This window comes from Balaenoptera borealis (genome assembly GCF_965194805.1).
Source record: "Balaenoptera borealis genome assembly, chromosome: 17".
Classification (NCBI taxonomy): Eukaryota; Metazoa; Chordata; class Mammalia; order Artiodactyla; family Balaenopteridae; genus Balaenoptera; species Balaenoptera borealis.
Genome location: NC_138876.1, coordinates 36,667,741 through 36,690,740, shown reverse-complemented (window position 1 = coordinate 36,690,740; position 23,000 = coordinate 36,667,741). Strand labels below are relative to the sequence as shown.

General features: G+C 36.8%; 1 protein-coding gene across 12 annotated transcripts in view; it reads left to right on the top strand.

Annotated features, from left to right (window-relative positions):
• VPS13B (vacuolar protein sorting 13 homolog B) overlaps positions 1 to 23,000 on the top strand; it is a 765,850-nt gene that overhangs the window by 497,622 nt on the left and 245,228 nt on the right. The window contains exon 34 of one of the 12 annotated variants that reach the window (XM_082364169.1): positions 196 to 8,725. The exons of the other annotated variants lie outside the window; for them this stretch is intronic. Coding sequence (XP_082220295.1) covers positions 196 to 318 — 123 coding nt within the window. The 3' untranslated portion in view covers positions 319 to 8,725. Of the gene's footprint in view, positions 1 to 195; positions 8,726 to 23,000 lie in introns of those variants that run through there. 12 annotated transcript variants of the gene reach the window in all.

The window sequence follows — 23,000 nt, the reverse complement described above, 5'->3', positions numbered from 1 at the left end:
CGTACAATTAAGCCATTTAAAATATGCAATTCTGTGACTCTTAGTATGTTCAGAATTGTGCCACCATCACCATAATCAATTTTAGAACATTTTCGTCACTCCAAAGAGAAACCCCCTACCCCTTAACCATCACCTCCCAGTTCTCCTATCCCCTTCAGCCCCAGATAACCACTCATCTACTTTGTTTCTCTACAGATTTGTCAGTTCTGGCCATTTCATATAAATAGAATCATTTATGAGTGTATCCTTTTGCATAATGTTTATATCGTTCATCTCTGTTTTAGCCTGTATCAGTTCTTCATTCCTTTTTATTGCTAAATAATATTCTGTTGTGTACATATATGTATAACATTTTTAATGCATTATTCAGTTGATGGACCTTTGGTTTTTTCCCACTTTGGGGCTATTATGAATAGTGCTGCTATGAGCATTCATGTGCATGTATCTGTGTGGATATATGTTTTCATTTGTCTTGAGAACATACCTAGGAGGGAGATTGCTGGATCATATGTCAACTCTATGTTTAACCACTGTAATTTCTTAAAAGGTTAGTTACAATATGGAATTTGAAGCCATAGCAATGGACTTTGCTTATTCTGTTATGTTACAGTTCATTAGTTTGTCTTAACTTTTATTGAACCTTTTATCCATGCATGATTTTGTAACATCATGCATTGGTCATTTGGAAAATATTTATTTACTTAGTTATGCAGATCTTCCAAAAGTGGACACATTTTATTACATAACATCAAAATGCATATTTTTTAATATTACTACTTATCTCGTCAGAAAAGTCTAAATATTGGGAAGCTATCAGGTTCATGATAGCAAATACAAGTTTTTCAAAATGCCAGTTTTTCTTAAAAGTTTAAATTTCATTATTGACAATTAATACTGTCTGTTGTTTCCCTTTAAGGAGCAGTTTATTTTAGAGAAAATATTTGTGAAATACCCAGTTCTGAATAACCATAGTTTTTTCAATCACTCTTTCAAATAAAAAATTTTTTATAAAGAAACCAGCTAGTATAGCATGCAGTTCAGCTGCACATCTGCTTTCCCTCAAGACAACTATCATTCTTTGGTATACAGTGCAGGTGCTTTGTGCATACTTCCCATTTCATCACATTGAATATTAAAAAGATACAGGTTTATTGGTCAGGATTTAATAAAATGAATAATTTTTGCCGTTTCTTCAAGAACATTCTTACATGAAACTGTTATTTGATTCATTTTTTACTGTAAGTGTATGGTGGAAAACTAGCTCATTTGGGTACTACTGCCTGTATTAATCCTAAGGTATACCCTCATTGCTTTTGCACCATCAGTCTAATGTCAACATAGTGAAAAAGACAAATTATGTCTTAGCTTTATTGCAAAATTAGTTTTGACCTTAAGGAGTCCTTGATAGGGTCTCTGAGACCTCAAAGGGTCCGTGGACTACGCTTTGAGAAATGCTGTTCAGACACTACACTTTGTTTCTCCTTCTCAAAAAATGATATTTCCCAGAAATGTTGAGATTAATGAAAAGCCATATGTCATTTTTGTAGAAACAAATATATTTTTGTTATTTTAGAATATACTATTTAAAATCTTATTTCTATCTGCACTACTTTCAATAGTTCCATAATCTAAAGGTATTCAGAAAGTAAATACATCTCCACCATCATTTTAAAATGAAAAAAAAAATGGAAATCAGTTTTTATTTGTCTAAGGTTGATTAATTAACTTGCTGTACATTTTAAGTTGAAACCCAAGCCTTCTGATTCTTAACTACAGTGCTTTAGTTTTTTAATAGGCTACTTCACTAGAAAATCTGTACGAAATATCATACAGATGTCTTAAAAGTAAAAAGTCCAAAGTGTATGCTTAATGTGTCTGTCACATTGAATAATTTTCAAATAATCATCTTTCAGGCTTCAAAAGCGATTATATAAATACATTTAGAAAGGGGTTGGGGGAACGGGTGATGGTAGTCAAAGGGTACAAACTTCTAGTCATAAGGTGAATAAGTTCTGGAGATCTAATGTACAGCATGGTGACTGTAGTTAACACTGTATTGTATACTTGAGTGTTGCCAGGAGAGTAGATCTTAAATGTTCTCACTACAGACACAAAAACTGATAACTATGTGAGAGAATGGATGTGGTAACTAATCTTATTGGTGGTTGTTATTTCACAGTATATACATATATCAAATCATCACGTTGTACACCTTGAACTTACACAATGTTATATGTCAAATATATCTTCTTAAAGCTGGAAAAACTACTCTTAGATTAGAATTTGAATATGAATGCTGACGTTCTAACTTAACACTCTCAAGCTGAATTCCCCTACGCGGTGCTCTATGGGAAATGAATTCATTTAAACAGATTAAAGAAATATTTTAAGAATGCAATGTACCTTTAGTTATAAAACCTCTTACTGCTGCAAATATACATAAGACTTTTGCAATAAGCTGAATGAATTAGTTATATAAAAATATACAAATTAACTTTCTATGTAAAATATAATAAACATCAAATAAATTATGTATATTTTATTAGCTGGTTGATCGATTTTTGTTAGTACTTTATTTGTGGTATAGTTTTGGCAGAAATGATAGAATTGAGCAGACTTTTAAACTGAATGTTTATCTTAAAATTCTCGAGAATCAGGTGTTGTTAATAGTGCCGCTGATGATGGCAGTAGATAATATTCATTAACTGCTTACCATTTAGCAGGTACAGTATTGTGTTATTACATGCATGATCTCATTTAATTCTCAAATAGCTATGTTAGAAAGTTACTGATATACTAAGAATTAATGGACAAAAGAACAAACAAAAACAATGCTTTGGGTCCAGTTATCACTGACATGTATTTATTTGTTACAGGAATAATTTCACTACCCTAAAACAACTTTCTAAGCAGTCTTCTACTTCAGAGCAGGAATTGTTTTGTGGTGGATGTTTTGTTTTTTATTTTCTAAATCAGTTGTCTTAGCATAATCTGACTTTAGTTTCTATCTTAACACTAGTAAAATGGGCTAAAAGGTCTCCTAGTCTTTCTATAAACTTAAAAAAAGAATTCTTTCCAGAAATAATGTTCTTATAGAATAGGTTTGATTAAATTTTTCCATAAAAAATTCAGATGGAGGAAGGATACCAGGTGATGCGTAAGAATTTCAGGAGTCCATATCTCAGGACTCAAAATGATAATGATGATGACGACGATAACAGTCATTTATTATATACTTATTATTAGCTAAGTATGGTGAGTACTATATGAGCATTATCTCAGTTCTCTCTAAACCCCATAAAATATAGATACTATTCTTATTCCTATTTTTCAAAAGGGGAAACTGAAGCACAGGGTTTTTTTTGTTTAAGTTATTTTCCCAGGATCATGCAATTGGTAAGTGATGAACCCAAGATTCCAACCCAGACTGTATGTCTATAGTACATCCTGCCTTTGCATTAGGCTAGCAGTCTGGATTCATGATCCTGGCTTTACCACTTATTAATTGTGTCCTTGGGTGTATTTCTTCTTTACACTTCAATTTACTCATCTATAAAATGGGAATAAGAGTAGCAGTTCTTAGCTTTTCATAACTTTTTTAGGGTCACAAAAAGTTTGGGGGGCTTTTTGAGACTTGTGAGGATAAATGAGGAAGTAAAGTGCTCAGCACAATTCTTAGTACACAGAAGTGTTCAGTAAATGATAATGTCTATGGCAATGATAATAATGAAATAAAGTTTCTCTTATTGAGTGCCTCATTTCCACCCACGTGGCCCTTACCACTGTGCATCAATATCCTCCTAACTGCCTTCATCTTCTCATTTTAAACCAGTCCAATATACACAGCAGCCAGGGAGTAATTATCCTAAAGTTTATTTAGGGCCATATCATTCCTTTGTTCAAAAACCTTCAATGCTTTCCCTCTGCCTAATGAATTAAATAAGAACTCAGCCTGATACTGAGTTCAGCATCTTTACTTCACTCTGTATATCAAGTGGAGACAGCAGAATTCCTTTTACGTGTTTAATATGTTTTGTTCAAACATATGTTTAAGATACGTGCTTAATATGTTTTATTGTATGGACTGGTTAGTAGCCTGGAGCATAAGTTAAAGGTGAAAATGTTTTCATGCCTTCCTCTTGTTTGGTGGTAAAATATCATAGATGTCAAAGCATCTCAGGACCTGAATGATAGGTTACATAAATGTAAAGCTAGGTAGGGACAGTTTATTTTAATATGTTGGCATCCTATCAAAAAAGTATAGACTCCAAACAGCCCATTTTTTATCCCAGAAAAAAGACCCAAGAAAATATTGGCCTTTTCTCTCTGTATATGGGGGCCTCTTAGTACTTAACTTAATTTCCACTCTTCCTTGATTAAATAAACAAGAATAAATGAAATGACAAATTCAGGGGAGTACATAGATTTACACTTAGAGATTACTTATAGTCTGTGTAGGCTAATGTGATTTCACTAGAGAAAAATAACTCCAAGAAAAATCTTTTATTTTAATTTATTATTCTTTTAAAAGTGTTTCAGTATGAAAAGGAAGTCTCGTGGGCTAGGGTAATTTTAACCTGAGTGTCATATGGGGATTTGGACTTGATCCAGATCATTTAAAAATAACTCTACAAAACTTGATTATTTAAAACATAACTTTATGTTTTCATTATTTGTCTTAAATATAAATTTATTTTATTGTGTTTCATACTACGGTGGCAATCTAGAAGAAAAGGCAGATGCCTTTACCAAGTTTCATTGTAAAATTTTTGCTTGCCAAAATCAGTATCAGGATATTTCTCAGATGTACTGAAATTTGCCTCTATTTCAATGCAATAAATAGTTACTGCATGGTGTCAGCAGTTACACTATTAGTGATTTTCTAAATGAAGTGCTGTAGCATAGCAAGGAGTACAGAATGGCCAGAAGAATTGGACTCAAATCCTGGCACAACCACGCCATGGCTCTGAAAGACAGCCAGACTTTTTACTTCTGAGCCTGTTTCCTCATCAGTAAATTTGGGATTATGCTCTGTAATTCATAAGCTTATTGTGAGGCCTAGATGAAATTATGTTTAAAAAAAAAAAACCACTTATGCTTGGCTCTTAGTATATACCCACCAAACATCACAGTAGTTATCACTGCTGGAATTTGCTACCATATGTTAATTTACAAGGTTTTCTTTATTAAAGTTTATTCCTTAGATAAGGAAAACTGTATGCTTAAATATATTTTGGCAGTTTATAATGGATAATTTTCTAAATTTCCTTTGGATTTTTCCATAAATGTAAACTAAACTGGAACTTGCACACTGTGATTTATGGGAATAAATCTGAACTAGGCATCAGAGAAATTGCTATAAAATTTGCTTTACCACTAATGATAGAATCTTGGTCAAGTCACTTTTCCACTGTGGGCTTTAGTTTCCTCCTATGTACAATGGGAGAGTTAGAGCAAGGGAGTTGTGATAAGTTAAATTCCCTTTCAGTTCTAGAATTCAGTGATTGATTGTGGATTATTCTGCTTCATTCTAAGGTCTGACTGCTTTTCATTTTTTTATTGTCCTTGCTTTTTATTTGATTACATGTAATATAACATACATATATGTGTAAGTGGGTGTTTTCTAAACTTGATGATGATAATCACCAGGGATGCTCATGAAAACTGGTTAAAAATCTCCAGAGATTCTGATTCAGTAGGTCTGGAGAAGGCCCCAGGAATCAGTAGTTTAGTAAGTGTCCCAGGTGATTCTTATCATCAAGTTGAAACTGCCATGTTCTTTTTATTATATCTAAAAGCTATTCTTTGCCGGGGAGAGGAAGAATCTATGTTTTGGGATGCTGCGGACATTTACTTCATCCAATAGATGTTTAATGTACATTTACAATGGAAGATAATAAAGGAGTCTATGAGCTAGTTGGGGAATTTTTTTTAAATAACAGCACAGTGAGTAACAGATGTATGAATAAAGGGATGTGGAGCAGAGAGGAGGAAGTAATCAGTTCTGCCTGTAGGGATGGAGGAGATATCAGGCAAGACTTGTAAGAAGAGGTAACATTTAGGGCAGACTGTGAAAGATAAATGGGCATTTCCCCAGCAAAAAATGTGGGGAAGGATATCACAAGAAGGAGGTACAATGTGAACAAGAAAGTATAAGAATGCCAGATATAGCTGGACGACTTTGAGCAATATCGTATGTGGGTCAGGAGAAATAGGCTGCAGGAAAAGTGGCCTTCAGAGTAGAAAGGGCTGTTAATATAATGTTAAAGGTTGGACTTCATTCTGAGATAGTGTGACGGAAGGAATGGAGACGTGCATAGGAATGTGTGTTTTCTAAGGTTCACTCTGCCCAGGTGTAAAGAGTACATTTGGGGAGTGACTACAAACAGGAAGACCCAGTTAGAAGGCAACCATAGTTTCTACTAGGAAGCAGTACTAGTTATTACCAAAGGCCCAACCACTGGAGTCAGACTGCCTTGAATACTGGTTCTGTCACTTACTAGCAGGCTTCTAAATTTTCTCATCTGTAAACTGGGACATAATTCTGCTACTTATTGCTTAGAGTTGTTGTGAAGATGAGATAAGATAATATGTTTAAAGCACGTGAAATGGTCCCCACAATAAGCACTCAGTCATTGTTAGCTTCTGCCGTTACTACTGTTGCTGTTGTTTATTCAGGATTGTAAGGGCCATGATTAGACTAGAGGCAACAAGAAAAGAGAAGTGAGAATAACATAGAACACATTTTCAAGGACTTGGTGATATATTAAATATATGAGGGTTAATGGACAGAGATGAATCAAAAAAGATTACCAAGATTTTTAGTTTGAGTGATTGGAAACCATTTAACACATTCCAGTCGTTCAAAAGTGATATTTCATAAACAAAGCATATGCTTTTGCGTATCTTTTACCTCTTTATCTATTGGGGTCATAGTAGATGTTTATCATTATAAGAACTCTATAAAGAGTATTATTAACCCTTTATCATATTGTTTGCCTATTTATATATAGAATAAATATGGTTTTCTGGTTTTCTTCTAATGTTAGGTGTTTTGGTGAGTGCTGGTTGGACTCAGAACACCTAGAGTCTGGTTCTGCATCTTTCAGTGCTGCATAGAATCACAGCTGCACCACCAATCACAGTCTGTTTCAGGGAAAAGTTCATTAGACTAGTTTAAGTAGTATAACCACCCTGAGAATTACTGTTATTCTTAAACTCTTAGAATCTTAGAACTGGAAGAGCCCTTAGATGTTATTTAATTTGATGCTCTCTTTATAGGTGAAGACATTGACACATTGTGTATAGAAATACCTTGATTCAAACAAAGTGAAATTCATAATGTCTGGCATCCAGTAGAAACTGACATGAAAAGAAGCAAGAAAATATGACCCATGATAAGAGGAAAAATTAGTCAGTACAAACAGACCCAGAAATGGCAAAGATGATAGAATTATTAGACAAGGAAATTAAAACAGTTATTATAGATTATGTCATCTGTATAAGATGGTAGGGAAAAGCATGAACATGTTGAGGGAAAACATGAAAAATATTTGAAAATTGAACTTCTAGAAATGAAAAGTACAATATCTGAGATTAAAAAACAACTGAATGGAATTCACAGCAGATTTGACACTGTGGGGAATATTAGTGATCTTTAAGACATAGCAATAGAAACTATCCAAAATAAAACATACAGAAGAAAAGATGAGGGGAAGAAAAGGAACACAGAGCATCAGTAAGCTGTGAGAAACTTCAGTCAGCCTAGTGAATGTGTAATTGTGGTACCTAAAGGAGAGGAGAGACAGGCTGAGACAGAAAAGTTTTTTTAAGAAATGGTGGCTGAATATTTTCCTTATTTGATGAAAACGATAAACCCAAGAGATCCAAGAAGAACCCTAAGCACCAGACACAGGAAAAAAACTGTACCAATGTCAAATTTTTACATCCACTGATAAAGACACAATCTTTACAATAATCAGAGGAAAAAAGACACAAAGATAAATTAATTGCTGCTAACTTCTTGTTGGAAATGCAAGCCAAAAGACAGTGAAGCAGCATCTTTGAGGTACAGAACAGCAGAACATGTCAACCTAGAATTCTATATCCAAACAAAATAGCTTTTAAAAAACTGAGGGGGGTGTGGAGAAAAGGGAACGCTCTTGCACTGTTGGTGGGAATGTAAATTGATACAGCCACTATGGAGAACAGTATGGAGGTTCCTTAAAAAAATAAAAATAGAACTATCATACGACCCAGCAATCCCACTACTGGGCATATACCCTGCGAAAACCATAATTCAAAAAGAGTCATGTACCAAAATGTTCATTGCAGCTCTATTTACAATAGCCAGGACATGGAAGCAACCTAAGTGTCCATCATCGGATGAATGGATAAAGAAGATGTGGCACATACATACAATGGAATATTACTCAGCCATAAAAAGAAACGAAATTGAGTTATTTGTAGTGAGGTGGGTGGAGTTAGAGTCTGTCATACAGAGTGAAGTAAGCCAGAAAGAGAAAAACAAATACCGTATGCTAACACATATATATGGAATCTAAGGAAAAAAAAAAAGGTCATGAAGAACCTAGTGGCAAGATGGGAATAAAGACACAGACCTACTAGAGAATGGACTTGAGGATATGGGGAGGGGGAAGGGTAAGATGTGGCAAAGTGAGAGAGTGTCATGGACATATATACACTACCAAACGTAAAATAGATAGCTAGTGGGAAGCAACCGCATAGCACAGGGAGATCAGCTCTGTGCTTTGTGACCACCTAGAGGGGTGGGATAAGGAGGGTGGGAGGGAGGGAGACGCAAGAGGGAAGAGATATGGGAACATATATATATGTATAACTGATTCACTTTGTTATAAAGCAGAAACTAACACACCGTTGTAAAGCAATTATACTCCAATAAAGATGTTAAAAAAAAAACTGAGGGGACTTTCCTGGTGGCGCAGTGGATGGGACTCTGTGTTCCCAATGCAGGGGGCCCAGGTTCAATCTCTGGTCAGGGAACTGGATCCCACATGCATGTCGCAACTGGGAGTTCACATGCCACAACTAAGACCCGACGCAACCAAATTAATTAATTAATTAATTTAAAAAAATATGTTAAAAAATTAAGAACTGAGGCACAATAATGATTTTTTTTCAGACACACAAAATCTGAAATAATGCATCACCAGTAGACCTGCACTACAAAGAATATTAAGGGAAATTCTTTAGATAGATGGAAAATGATACCAGGTAGAAATCTGCATCTAACCAAAAGAATAAATCACTGAGGATGATAATTATGTGGGTAACTGTAAAGGACTCCCCACCCGCCACTTTTAAATCTCTTCCAGGACTACTGACTGTTTGAAGCTAAAATAATAACTGTAATTGCGGTGTTACAACTATGTGGAAGTGTAATGTATGACAATAATGATACAAAAGCTGAGAGAGGAGGAGTTGGAGTAAACTGTGAAAAGGTTCTTAGACTATATGCGAAGTAGAAGGCAAGTCATGATAAGTTAAATTTTAAAAAGTAATTTCAACACAGATATGCACAAACAGCATTCGACTAGTCATAAGATTTGTTAACTGGGATACGTAAATGAATTTGGAGTTAAGAATCACATCTGTCCTATATCTCAAAAATAATTCTTTACATATTTGTTTGATCTACTTTAAGACTGAAAATGAAAGTTGATGCTATCAGATATTTACAAATAATATTTTGAATAGTAAAACCTAGATTTTTTTTTTGTTTAACATGTAACCTGCTTTGTATAGAGTTGGGTATGACTCCTGTAAGAAACAAGAGGACAATATGAGCCTGGACTCAGACATCCATCACATTGAAAGATTTATAAACAACTTTCTACTCTCGTTTCTGCTAGGCTTTGTTGTTTTAAGAAGGCAAAGTGAATAAATTGTGCTAGTCCCAGCTCAGCAAAATTGTTATGCAGAAGAGATGTGTTGTCCTTTCCCTTTCCTCTCTCATTTTTGTCGGTTACCAACTTTATACTCAGCCCTGGCAGCTGATTCACGGTCTCTCAGCTATTACATCGTGTTATTTTCTGATACTCTGTTCTCCCCAAAATGTCCCCATCTTGGTAAGCTGCACTTTGCTTTCCAATGTAATAAATATTAACAATGACATTAATGACATAGCTCCTTGGTGAACTACACTTTGATCAATCAGCTGGGGAGGAGACGAGGAAAAGGGCAAGTAATCTACTCCTTCCTCTGCATAATATTTTGGCGATTTTCTTAGCATCATTTCTTATTTGATAGTGACTGATAAAAAGCCGTATACCAATGAGCAGTAGCTAACATACTGTGTTTCCTTAATAATAATTCCTCATGTTTCTATTTCACAAATAGTCTATCAGTTGCTCCTGGGAGCAGTCTCAGGGCTTTTCTATTTGGAAACTGAATCCTAGAAAGCGAATGATAAGGGTAATCTGCTAGATCCTGAACTAGAACCTAGCTCTGCAGACGCCTAGCTATTGCAGTGCCAAAAGCAGAAGGAAGAGTTTGGGGATTAAGTGACAGTTGGTTGTCTGCATGTGGGGACTGCTGGCAGCAACTCGTCTAGACTTTTTAAAGCCTGACTAGAATTCATTCCTTTATAATCTTTGATAGAAATATGAATACTGTCCTTCAAGGAAGGCCTAAAAGTTTTGTGCGTGAGCAACTGCTGCTGCTGTTGCTAAACCCACCCTGGGAGTGAAGTTCCGCAGAATACCTGCCCTTCACTGCAGCCTCCTCGCTTAATGGACCCTGCATACAGCTCTGTGAAATAAAATCCTTTCAGCTGTGTTCTCTTTTAGCTATTACATTTTCCTTACATTTTGTTTGGTTTGGTTTTTTTCCTCCTTTGGCTTTTAGGGTTAGTATAGAATGGTAAAGAGTGTGCGTTTTGGTGTAAGTCTAGCTTTCAGAGACCTGCTCTGGGACTTGGCCAAGTTCCTTAACCCTCTAAACCTCAGTTTCCCTGTAGGAATTTTGTAAGGATTAAAAGTAGTGTAGGTAAGAGACTTAGCACATAAAGACTCAATAAATAAATATGGTTGTTATTAACATTTTTGTTGATTTCTTAAATCATAAACAATAAGTAAAATAAAAGTGCCTTTTTTTCTTGATGCGACCCATTTCATCCCTAGATAGTTATTGAAACAAGTAAACAAGAAAATGTTCATTAGAGAATCTAGGTGATAGGTATACAGATGCTTATTGTAAAATTCTTTCACCTTTTTGTGTGTTTGAATATTTGCATGATGGCATGTTGAAAAAAAAAAAAGAGAGAGTTTACAAGAATGATGGTGTTGCAATAAAAACCACTGAAGGTGACTCAGAAGGACTAGAAGCCGAAATTTCTCTTCTCAAGACATCAGTAGTGTAACTTAAATGACGATTCAGATGAATTGCTGGAATGATTCTGTCCCCTTATGTTGCAAGCATTCCATTCGTGAGAAAATGCATGGTCTGAAATGCTGGGTTTCCTACCTTGAAATTGCTTGGCATTACCCATTTTATGTGAGCAGTCTATGACACAAAAGGATAATGAACTATATATGAGAGCTCACTGAAAGAGCTCTGGAATTAGCAATTCAGAAATAAAAGATTGGGAGGGAAAGCTGTATGCAGAAAGGGAATCAGGAAAGTGACTTTTATTTTATTTTATTTTTTAATTTTTTATTTTCATTTATTTATTTATGGCTGTGTTGGGTCTTCGTTTCTGTGTGAGGGCTTTCTCTAGTTGTGGCAAGCGGGGGCCACTCTTCATCGCGGTGCGCGGGCCTCTCACTATCGCGGCCTCTCCCGCTGCGGAGCACAGGCTCCAGACGCGCAGGCTCAGTAATTGTGGCTCACGGGCCGAGTTGCTCCGCGGCATGTGGGATCCTCCCAGACCAGGGCTCGAACCCGTGTCCCCTGCATTGGCAGGCAGATTCTCAACCACTGCGCCACCAGGGAAGCCCAAAAGTGACTTTTATTGACCTTCTGTTACATATGTGCCAGAGGCCCTGTTTTACAAGGATGAGTAAAATATCTTCCCAACCTTGAGGGAGTTCATACTTTGTGTCAGAAGATACCCCATCAGTACATTATGGTACCCAATAAGAAGTGCCATAATAAAATTGGGTCTGAGAGCATGGTGGAGAAAGAATTACTAAAGAATCCTCTTGGGTCTTCCAGACTCCTTCAGTCAGTTAGGGAAAAGCTGTTAAAGCTTGACATTATTTCCCACAGGGTTTTGTTGTTTATTCGTTGGTTTCTTTAAGAACACAGGACCCTACCTGTTCTAATGCTAATTCACTAAGATTCATAAGAAACCTAGACTCCACCTCTAAAAACTGGGCACCTACCTTCCTTTGTAAACAGAATTCCCAGGCTCTCTGCATATGGTGATATAGTTGTGGAAGACCACCTGCATACCTTCACTTCATAAATAAGAATGGAGGGCAATCAAGGGCAAGCCAAAGTTCTTGCAAACTAAAGTGACAATAGTTAGGGCCACGACCTTGATATTAATCCCACTGCCATCTCTTTTTCCTCTCCTGCCATATGTCATCATTCTCATCTCCTACAGGTTACGTCTTAAGAGTCTGCTCTGTTCCTACCCCAGCACTTTCGAACAGTCCAGTTGACTCTTCCAATAATGTATAATAACATGGCCCACTTTTCATTGCTGTTTCTGCTTTACCATGCTGCTTCCTATTACTTTACTGGGGCTTTTTTGTCCTTTCTGCTTAGTGAATGTTTTGTTGCAGAATTCATTATAATGGAATCAGACCTGTGTAAGACAAGTCATTTTTGTAACCATTGTCTAGGCAGCTCTTAGAAGGGTATTAGATGAAAATGGTGAAGAAACCCCCAGAAAGCTTCTCAGAAGTCTTCCACCAGTTTGTTAAGAGATAATTCAAAGAACTTTATCTACATTCATTCCTTTTTGTAAGATGATGGGATGCATGAATGAATAAATGAATGAGCAAAAACAATAGAAAAGCTGTGGACAATAATATTAATAGCTTCTAACATTGACATAACTCTTTACAATCCATGAAACTTTTTCACTTACATCATTTAATCTCACGCCATCCTTATAAAGTAGGTATTTTCTCCGTTTTATACTGTCACCAATAAGATCTAAAGATGTTAAGGTCCCATCACAGCACAGGTAAGTGGAAGCGCCGAGATTTGACCTACAGGTCTTCTTAGTCTAATTCCAGAGCCATTTCATCCTGCCCAAATTGTTCTTGAATCTAGGGGACAAGAAGCTATAAACACATTTGGCTTTGGTAAGTGAAAGGCAATCAGGAACGTTTCTTAATTCTTAAATTGGTAGGCTAGAATTTCCAGTTACTGCAGTGAGAGAAATGTTGGCTTTAATGAATAAAAGTTATTTTGTATAAGGTTTTCAATACAGTTCTAGCTAGAGTGCCTAAAAAATAAAAGGCCATAGATTTATTTTTAATCTACAAATAAATGTATGCTAAGGAGAATGAACTGGGATTGTAAAGTGAGGATTATGGCAGTTCACTGTATGAGGTTAACATGTTGAAAATGGAATTCATGATGCTTCTCTTCCTCCAAACATACCCACCCATAGTCGTTTTTCATATCAGTCATTGACAACTCCCATTTTTCCAGTTGCTAAAGCCAAAATTTATGAAGTCATACCTCCTCTTTTTCTATTATACATCACATCTTATCTGTCAGGAAGCCCTGTTGGCTTTACCTTCAAAATATATCAAGAATTCAATTCATTTTCACCACCTTCACTGTTTTGCCCTGGTCCAGGCCGTCATCTCTCAGCTAGATTACTAAGTAGGTAGCCTCCTGACTCATCTCCTTTTTACACCCTCTCCTCCCTACCTCATATTCTCAACACACCAGCCAGAGTGATCCTTTTAAAACCTAAGCTAATTGATTCTGCTGTCCCCTCAGAAGCTTTCTTCACTGTCTCCTGTTTCTTTCAGAGAAAAGCCAAAGTCTTTACAATGATGGCTTCCCAGGCTTTCTATGCTCTGGCCCCTTTGTTACTGTCTGATCTCCTCTCTTACTCCACTCCAGTCATACTGACCTCCTTGCTGTTCCTTGAGCATACCTAGTGGGATTGCTGCCACCAAGGCATTGGCGGGGGTTCTGTCCCAGCAGTTCCTCAAGTCCTTACTCAAATGTCTCCTTTTTAATGAAGCCTACCATGACCACGCTATTTAAAATTGCAGTCCTGTCTCAGAACTCCTGGTCTCCTTTACCCTGCTCTTATTTTTCTCATACCACACTTAATTAACTAACATACTCTATAATTTACTTACTTGTTACATTTATTAATTTTCCCCCTTCTCAGAATATAGGCTCCACAAGGACAGATTTGGGGACTGATTTGGGTTTTGATTTAGTTTTTGTTCCCTGATATAGCCCCAGTGCTTAAAATTACTGGGCACACAGTAGGAGCTCAATACAGATTTGTTAAATGAATAAATGATGGCTGTATTTAATGCCTCTGGGCAAAGAATTTACAGTTATTGAGGAGGTAGTACTATGGTGGTTCCAATAGCAGTTGACCTATATAAAGCCCTACATGATAAGACCACTGATGGAGGTAACAGAAGTGACAGAGATCTGTAGGGCTGAGCAGTTAGTCCAGTTACAAAGCTCCTCTAGTAAAGAGTAGTGTTCTTTGTCTTTAAAGGGAAAGGAGAATGTATAATGGAATTGCCTGTGGCTTCCTAAATATTACTTATATAGCACTTGACATGGTATGGTTTTTCCAGATCTTTAAGGTAACCAGATATTCTGTATTCACTCATTCAAACAAGTGTTTTTCAATACACCTATTATGTGCCAGGCACTATGTAACTAGTTTCAAGTTGAAACTTGGAGCAACTACAAGGAGTATGCGTTAGCATATCCATATTTAATGTAGAAAAATGAAAATTTCACTGGCTTGTTAGGTTGACTTGCCAGCATTGCTTGTGTGCATTCCCTCAGCTTTTTGAAAATCCAGATACTCTGCACATGAGGAGATAATGCTACTTACCTGTCATCAGTAGGACATGCACTTGGACTTGGAATTGTTCTTTTATAATAATAATGTGAATAGTGGCTCACATTTGCAAGAGTATTAGCCAGAACTAGGAGTATAGGCTGTGTCTATGAAACAAAATCTTTTTCTGTATGAATCTAACTTAACTGACCCAATACTAAATGAACTAACTTGCCTAGACAATCTATTATGTGGTCTCATGAGATACAGAATGAAAAAGGTCAGTGATGGGTATGTCTGTCAGTTGGTGGCCAGTGGAAGTTTGATCCTAACAGTGTTTTTCTAATGTTCTGGCCAGCCTGGTTCTTTTGGGTTAAAGTACCATTTCCCTTTTCATGTAGTAAGCACTTTTCCCCTATAAAATAGGCCATTCCTTGGAACGGAAACAGCACTGGGTCTTAGTAACTTGGGTAGTTTTTTAGCACTGGATTGTTTAGTTTGTGAAAATATTTGATTTAGACTGAGCTTGTGGCCTGATGATGTTTAGAAGAGTGCCAAAGTGTAACTCATAGGAGATGCCAGTAAAAACCATTGCTGGAAGAGGTGAATAATGGTTGCGTCATTTTCCTGGTAGGTGTAACCAGGCTGAAAATCCATCACTGCCATTTTTTAATGTGTTCCTAAGAATAAAGTCAACTGGTATTCTGGGAACTACGTTAAGTATCAACATATCTGCCAGTGCTTTGAGTCACTGTCCCACTGTCTTTACATTGTTAAGGAAGCTTTGTTTCATCATTGTGTTTTATTGCCAAAAACAGCAGTAATATTTTTCTCTGACTTTTAATGAGCATTTTTGTTGCAGTGAAAAACCTGAACATACCACATTTTTCATAGTGATTTAACTTTGATATCAAGCAAATTCTTACTAACAAACAAGTTCTTGTAAAATGTTTTAAAACTTCAATTCCTAAAATATCCTCTCTTAAATAAAGTCTAAAGACCAGTATAACTGGGGGATGGGGTGGGGGAGTCACATTTGGTTAAAAGAAAATGAGGTCTTGTGAGTAACATGCAATAGTCAGGCCAACACAGCAGATCTGATTTCTAGATTAATAAAGTACAAACGGAAGATTTTAGGATTCAAACAAAGTACATTAAAAAGTGTTTAATTCTCCTTGGTTATTTCAGGATGCTTCTAGAAATAGTGAATGTACAATTCCCTGACGCCTGTTGTAAATGAACTAGACCTCAATAACTGATAAAATGTCTTTGTATGTATGCCTTTGGCTGTGTTAGAGAGCCTATTAGGAGACCCGAGATGCTCAAGTAGATAGAATCACAAACCATCTCCTGCTCCTTGGAGAGTACGGGTACAGGACAGAGTGGGAATGGACAGGCAGAATGGAAAGTGAATTATTGGCATCTGACAGATTTGGGTATACTGATTATGGTATGGGAGGCGGGTAGCAAGATGGAGTAGTGTGATCCCTGTTTTTTCTTAAGCCCTTAGACCTGGAGCCTGTCTTTCAAGGAAGGGATATAACTTCCCCTTCAAAAGGGTGTCATTGTACTAGGGCATGCCATCTTCATTAAGGAAGAGTGTGTGCACAGGCATAGCTGGCTAATGGAGTGCACAGCCCGGCTCCATCCACAGCAGTTCTTGGGGACATTTCTCTATGACCTTAACCACAGTTTATACTTGTATATAAAAGAATGAAAAGAACAGAGTAAGAGAGAGAGAGACAAGTGAAGACTAACTGTTTTACTTTTTTTTCTTAGTTGGCAAACATTCTCAAAAGCCTTTTTTTTTTTTATTCCAACTGATCGGACTGCAAGTGTCTCTTTGATCAGATATTTGTATTGTCCTTATTTTAATTTTCTACTTTATTTTATGCCTGAGTCCAGGATCACAAGGAACACTCACACAGGAAGGGGCTGGGAGGAGGAAGCTAGATAGAACCTAGAGGAAATCCACAGTTTCAGACCAGGGTTCTTGGTAGAGTGACCATAAAACTTACCATCTGATCAGGAAAATTTTGAGAATAACACTGGACACTATTAATAAAGAAGATAATAGGTGTGAAATAGGACTGGCTTTGGCCATCCTTGATGTGTGGTAATTTGAATGAAAGAATGCGTAGGAAGCTGCTGTTGCTTCAGCCCCAAACTCTTCCCTTTCTACAGGTTTCTGTAAAATAACAAGGGGAGATTGAAAAACAATGAGAGAAAATCAACAGAACAAAAACTTCTTTGAAAACAGCAAAATTGACAAACCCTTAGCTAGTCTGACCAAGAAAAAGACAACTCAGATTTCTAAAATATGAAATAAAACGGGGGAAATTAATACTGAGCTTATAGAAATAAAAAGAAGAAAATGCTATCATCACCATATACAAAAATTAATACAAAATGGGTCAAGTCCTGGACATAACAGCTAAAACTAAGAAACTCTTAGAAGAAGACATGGGAGTAAATTTTTATGATCTTAGATTAGACAATGATTTCTTAGATATGACACAAAAAGCACAAGCAACCTAATTAATTAATGAGATTTTATCACAATTAAGAGCGTGAAAAGATAACCTTGGGACTTCCCTGGTGGTCCAGTGGTTAAGACTTCGCCTCCCAATGCGGGTTTGATCCCTGGTCAGGGAGCTAAGATCCCACATGCCTTGCAGCCAAAAAACCAAAACATAAAACAGAAGCAATATTGTAACAAATTCAAAAAAGATGTAAAAAAGGCAAGAAAAAACCCACAGAATAGGTGCAAATATTTTCAAATCATCTATCTGGTAAGGGACTTGTAAAGAATCCTTACGTGTCAATAATAAAAAGGCAGCCAATTTAAAAATGGGCAAAGGATCTGAGTAGACATTTCTCCAAAGAAGATATACAACTGGCCAATGAGTACATGATAAAACTATCAATATCATCAGCCATCAGTGCACATCAGTACCAACATGAGATACCACTTTGCACCCACTAGGATGGCTATGATGATAAAGACAGATAATAACAAGTATTGTTGAAGATGTGGAGAAATTGGAAGTTTCATACACTTGGTGGGAATATAAAATGTTGAAGCTGTTTTGGAAGACAGTCTGGCAGTTCCTCAAAAGATTAAACATAAGAGTTTATATAACCCAACAGTTCCACTCCTAGTCATATAACTGAGAGAAATGAAAACATATGTCAACACAGAAACTTGTACCTGAATATTTATATCAGCTTTATTCATAATACCTAAAAAGTAGAAGCAACCCAAGTGTCCATCAACTAATGAATGAATAAGTAAAATGTACTATATCCATACCATGGAATATTACTTAGCCATATAAAGGAAAGCAGTATTGACACATACTGCAACAGGGATGAACCTTGTAAACATGGTGCAAAGTGAAAGAAACCAGTCACAAAAGACCACACACATATTGCATGATTCCATTTACATGAAATGTTTAGAATAGGAAAATCTGGAGAGACAAAATAGATTAGCGGTTGCCAAGGACTGGTGGGGAGGGAGGAAAGTGACTACTAATGGGTATGGGTTTCTTTTGGGAGTGACAAAAATGTTCTAATACTGATGGTGGTGTTGGTTTCACATCTCTGCACATATACCAAAAAACATTGATTTGTATACTTTACACAGATGAATTATGTGGTATGTGAACTATTATCTCAATAAAGCATATATTTAAAAATTACGTCAAGTGGTGGTTGACCTGTAGCAGATTTGAACTTTGTGGCCCTCAAATCACAGGCATACACATTCATGACACAACCATCCTGGGCAGCTTTGCTTTTATCTGTTTTACATATTGTGCGTCCGTCCTCCCCCACCTGCCCCTCCCCCACTACCCTATTACTCCATAAGATTTTCTTTGAAGAAGGAGTACTGTGGCTAAAAGCAGTTTGAAAATCTCTGGAGACAGTGAGCTCCAGAACCAATTCCAACTCTAATAAGCCATTATTCTGATGCATTGAACTGAAAATTTGAATTTGGCCTAGATTACCCCATTCTAGCTCCATGTCAACAAAAGGAAAGTTGTGAACAAAGACAGTTTTTCCCCCAACATAGCTGCACACAGGTGTGCCTTAGTGGAAACTGTGGAACTCAGCCAGGTCTTCAATTCCCTAGTGTAGTGCTGTATCACCAAGCTCTGCTTCCTGTTCTTGAATACAATGATTTGCTAAAATAGAGACACCTGGTCCCAGCACCTTGCAAAATGGACTTTTTCTTTCAACATTTCAAAATATATTTATATATTGATGAAGCCTTTCTCTGAGAAGCCATCTGTCTGAAATCTGCAGCAATAAAAAACTTCCGTAGACCTTATTTATTCATAATGGTGTCTGTTGCTTCACTCCTCTATTCCTTTCTCCTCCTCCCTCCTTATTTTTTCATTCATTCATTTATTTACAAAATGTATATTTATGAAGCATCTACTGTGTGCCCAGCATTAGGTATTTAGCACTGAACAAAATTAACTCATCCCTATAATTATGGATCTTGCCATCTACTAGGGAGCCATATATTAACAACAAAACGTTTTAAACAACAAAAAGTTTTTAAAATTTCAAATTGTAAGGGCTATGAAAGAAAGAAATAAGGTTCTGAGATAGAGATTCTGGAGGTTGTGATTTTAAAAGGAATTCTGGAACCACATTGCCAGTGTTCAAATCCCAACTTCACCATTTACTAGCTATGTGATTTTGAGCAAGTTAGTTAAGTTTTCTGGGCCTCAGTTTATCTTAAAATGGAAATAATAATAGTACCTACTTCATACAGTTCTGAGGATTAAATGAGTGGGTATAGAAAAGTGCCTAACATATACTAAGTGCACATAGAAACGTGCCTGACACATTCTAAGCATCCAGAAAGTGTTATCTGTGTGTTGGTGGTGTTGCTTTAGAAAATATCAGGTCGTCAACTAGTTAGGTTATCATCATTGCTATATTAATCACCTTCATCACTGTCATCCACATATACTTATCTCACCACATATACATGCTCTGTGCACAGGATTTACAAAAATGGATGTGGTGTGTTTCTGGACTCAAGAATCCTACAATCTAATAAAGAGAGCGTAAGGATTACGAGAAAATAGCAATAGAAAACAGCATATGCTAAGTACCAGATACGTGATAAAGATAGTATGTCCTACAGGATTGAAGGAGAGAGAGTAGTCATTCTGGGCTCATAACGGAAAAGGCCTCATAGAAGTAATGGACCCTTAAGAAAGAGGGCATTCCAGGCTGGCATGAATGAAGATGTGGAGGCAGGGGGTGGGTGAATGTGAAGTTCCAGAATGGAGAATTTGAATAGAGGAGTAATGACGGTGGGTTAGAGAGGAGGTCTTAGAATATTGGTTAAATTATTCAGTATGCAGTGGTCTGCCATGACCAGATTCTGAGCTGGAGTGATAAATAAGATTTCTGTCACTGGTCTCCTGAGGCCCACTACTTAATACATTATACTTTCTTTCGCATCCCCATCATCATCATCTGGTCAATTGCTTTCTAACTGGTGGTACTACCTGCAATCTCTCTGCTCTCCAATCTCCTACTCCCACTGCACATTTTGATGACATTAATTTTTCTCAAGCATCCTTTTGTCACTTATTTGCTTAGAAAGTTCTTCATTTTGCATTATCTACAGCAGTTTCTCAGTTGTTAGTGTGCATAAATTACTGGGATTTTATTAAAAGTGCAGGTCACCTCTCACCTTCAGGTAGGATACCTCTGGCGTGGGGCCTGAGAATCTCTGTTAAAACCCTAGGTGATTCTGACTCAGGTGATCAGGTGGCTCTGCTTTGAGGAAGACTGGCATAAAACTAAGAGTCCAGGTTTGTTAACCTGCCACCTAGAATCTTGCTTTATCCAACCTAATTTTTCACTATTCTCATTAATACATCTTCAGGTTGAGCAAAATGGGACATTTCCTTTTCTGTACACTTATCCGTGCCCTGTTTTGTCTTTTGTCCCTTTTTCGTTTATGTGGTTCCCTCAGCCTCAGTGTCCTTACTGCCATTTCAACAAGTCTTGCTTCTTTCAGTCTTGGTTCAAATGTGTCCTAACAGCATCTTTATTAAGTATCTGTAACCTAGAAGGCAGGGTCCAAGTTTAACTGATTTTTATATCTACTCCCCCACGCAGGGACCTAAATGAGCACCTTGCAAATGATTCAGTTCATTTGTTCCTCCCTTAATTTATTCAGTAAAAATATTTTTTAAACTTTTTATTGGAGTATAGTTGATTTACAGTGTTGTGTTAGTTTCAGGTGTACAGCAAAGTGAATCAGTTATACATATAGCCACTGTTTTTTTTTTTTTTTTTAGATTCTTTTCCCATATAGGCCATTCAGAGTATTGAGTAGAGTTCCCTATGCAGGTTCTTATTAGTTTTCTATTTTACATATAGTAGTGTGTATATGTCAGTCCCAATCTCCCAATTTATCCCTCTCCCCTCTTATCCCCTGGTTACTGTAAGTTTGTTTTCTACATCCGTGACTCTACTTCTGTTTTGTAAATAAGTTCATTTATACCCTTTTTTTTTTTAGATTCCACATATAAGCAATATCAGATGATATTTGTCTTTCTGTGTCTGACTTCACTCAGTATGACAGTCTCTAGGTCTATCCATGTTGCTGCAAATGGCATTATTCTTTTTTATGGCTGAGTAATATTCCATTATATATATATATGTATGACATCTTTATCTATTCCTCTGTTGATGGACATTTATTGAATGCTTACCATGTATCAAGCACTGGTGATAAAGTAGTAAAATAAACACATAAAAAGTCTCTGTTTTCATGGACCTTATATTCTAGTGGGACAAATGTTCTTAAGTATATATTGAAAGTGTTTTGTTATCTGTCAGGGCTATGTGGAATACTTTAGGAAAGGGAGAGACCAGTGCAAGAAATGAATTAAGGAACTCTAGTAATTAGCCAGTGTAGAATGGGAAGGGTCAGTGAAAATAGAAAATACAAAGGGCACAGCAAGGATAATTAATGAAATGAAGGAATGACCAGCAGTCTTTGGTGGGGCCAGGAAGGAGTACTCAATATTTGAGCCTCTTGAGAAGGAACAAATAAATAAAAAGTTAAGGTATAGAGGTGATATTTTTGGGGAAAAGGTGTTTTTAAATGTTATGGTGATCTTTCAGGTGTGTGATATTAATAATCGGATATCTGAGTAGAAATGCTCAGTAGCAACTACAAATATAGGGGTCTTGTAAGAGCCCAGTCCTCTCTCCTTTTCCCCTTCTGCAACTCAGCTCACAATATTCGTTCAATCCCAGCTGTTCCAGGGCCAAAATCCTCCCAAGAAATATTCTATGTCTCATTCATTTGATTTTCTGAGGATGTGATATGACTCCATGCGTCGGCCCCATTTCCCTCTTCTCCAAGTATTTGTCTAGAATGAGGCCTAAGCCCAACTCCAAAAAACCATCTCTAATGATAGCCCTTCCTTGAACGGCTCTTAGCTGATTGGGGATTTGGCTTGCTGGAGGAACTAGGAAGACATTGTAATTGAACCAGAGAGTCTTTTAAAATGGGGTATGGTGGTGTGTCATCATCTCCCTATGTGACAATCACTCTGGTCATTTATGATTCTTGGGAAAACAGGCTAAGGTTGGAAAGGCAGATTGTGAAATCATTGTTAAATCATAACACAGAGACTGATTGGGAAGCTGCCTGCATAGCCTGGAAAATCATCTTTCTGAATTCTTGTAGTTGATCTGGCCAAAAAACTCAAATCATTTTGGACTCCTGCCTTTCTCTCATAATACCCAACATCCAATTTGTCAGCAAATACGGGTTGTGAGTGTGTGTGTGTGTGTGTGTGTGTGTGTGTGTGTATCATATAAAATTTTATTACCTGACTTCCCCACTAGAATGTAAACTCCATGAAGTTAAGGACTTTGTTTCGGCTATATCCCCAGCCAGTGCCTAGAGCATAGGAGTTGTTCAATAAGAATTTGTTAAGTGAATGAATAATGTGAA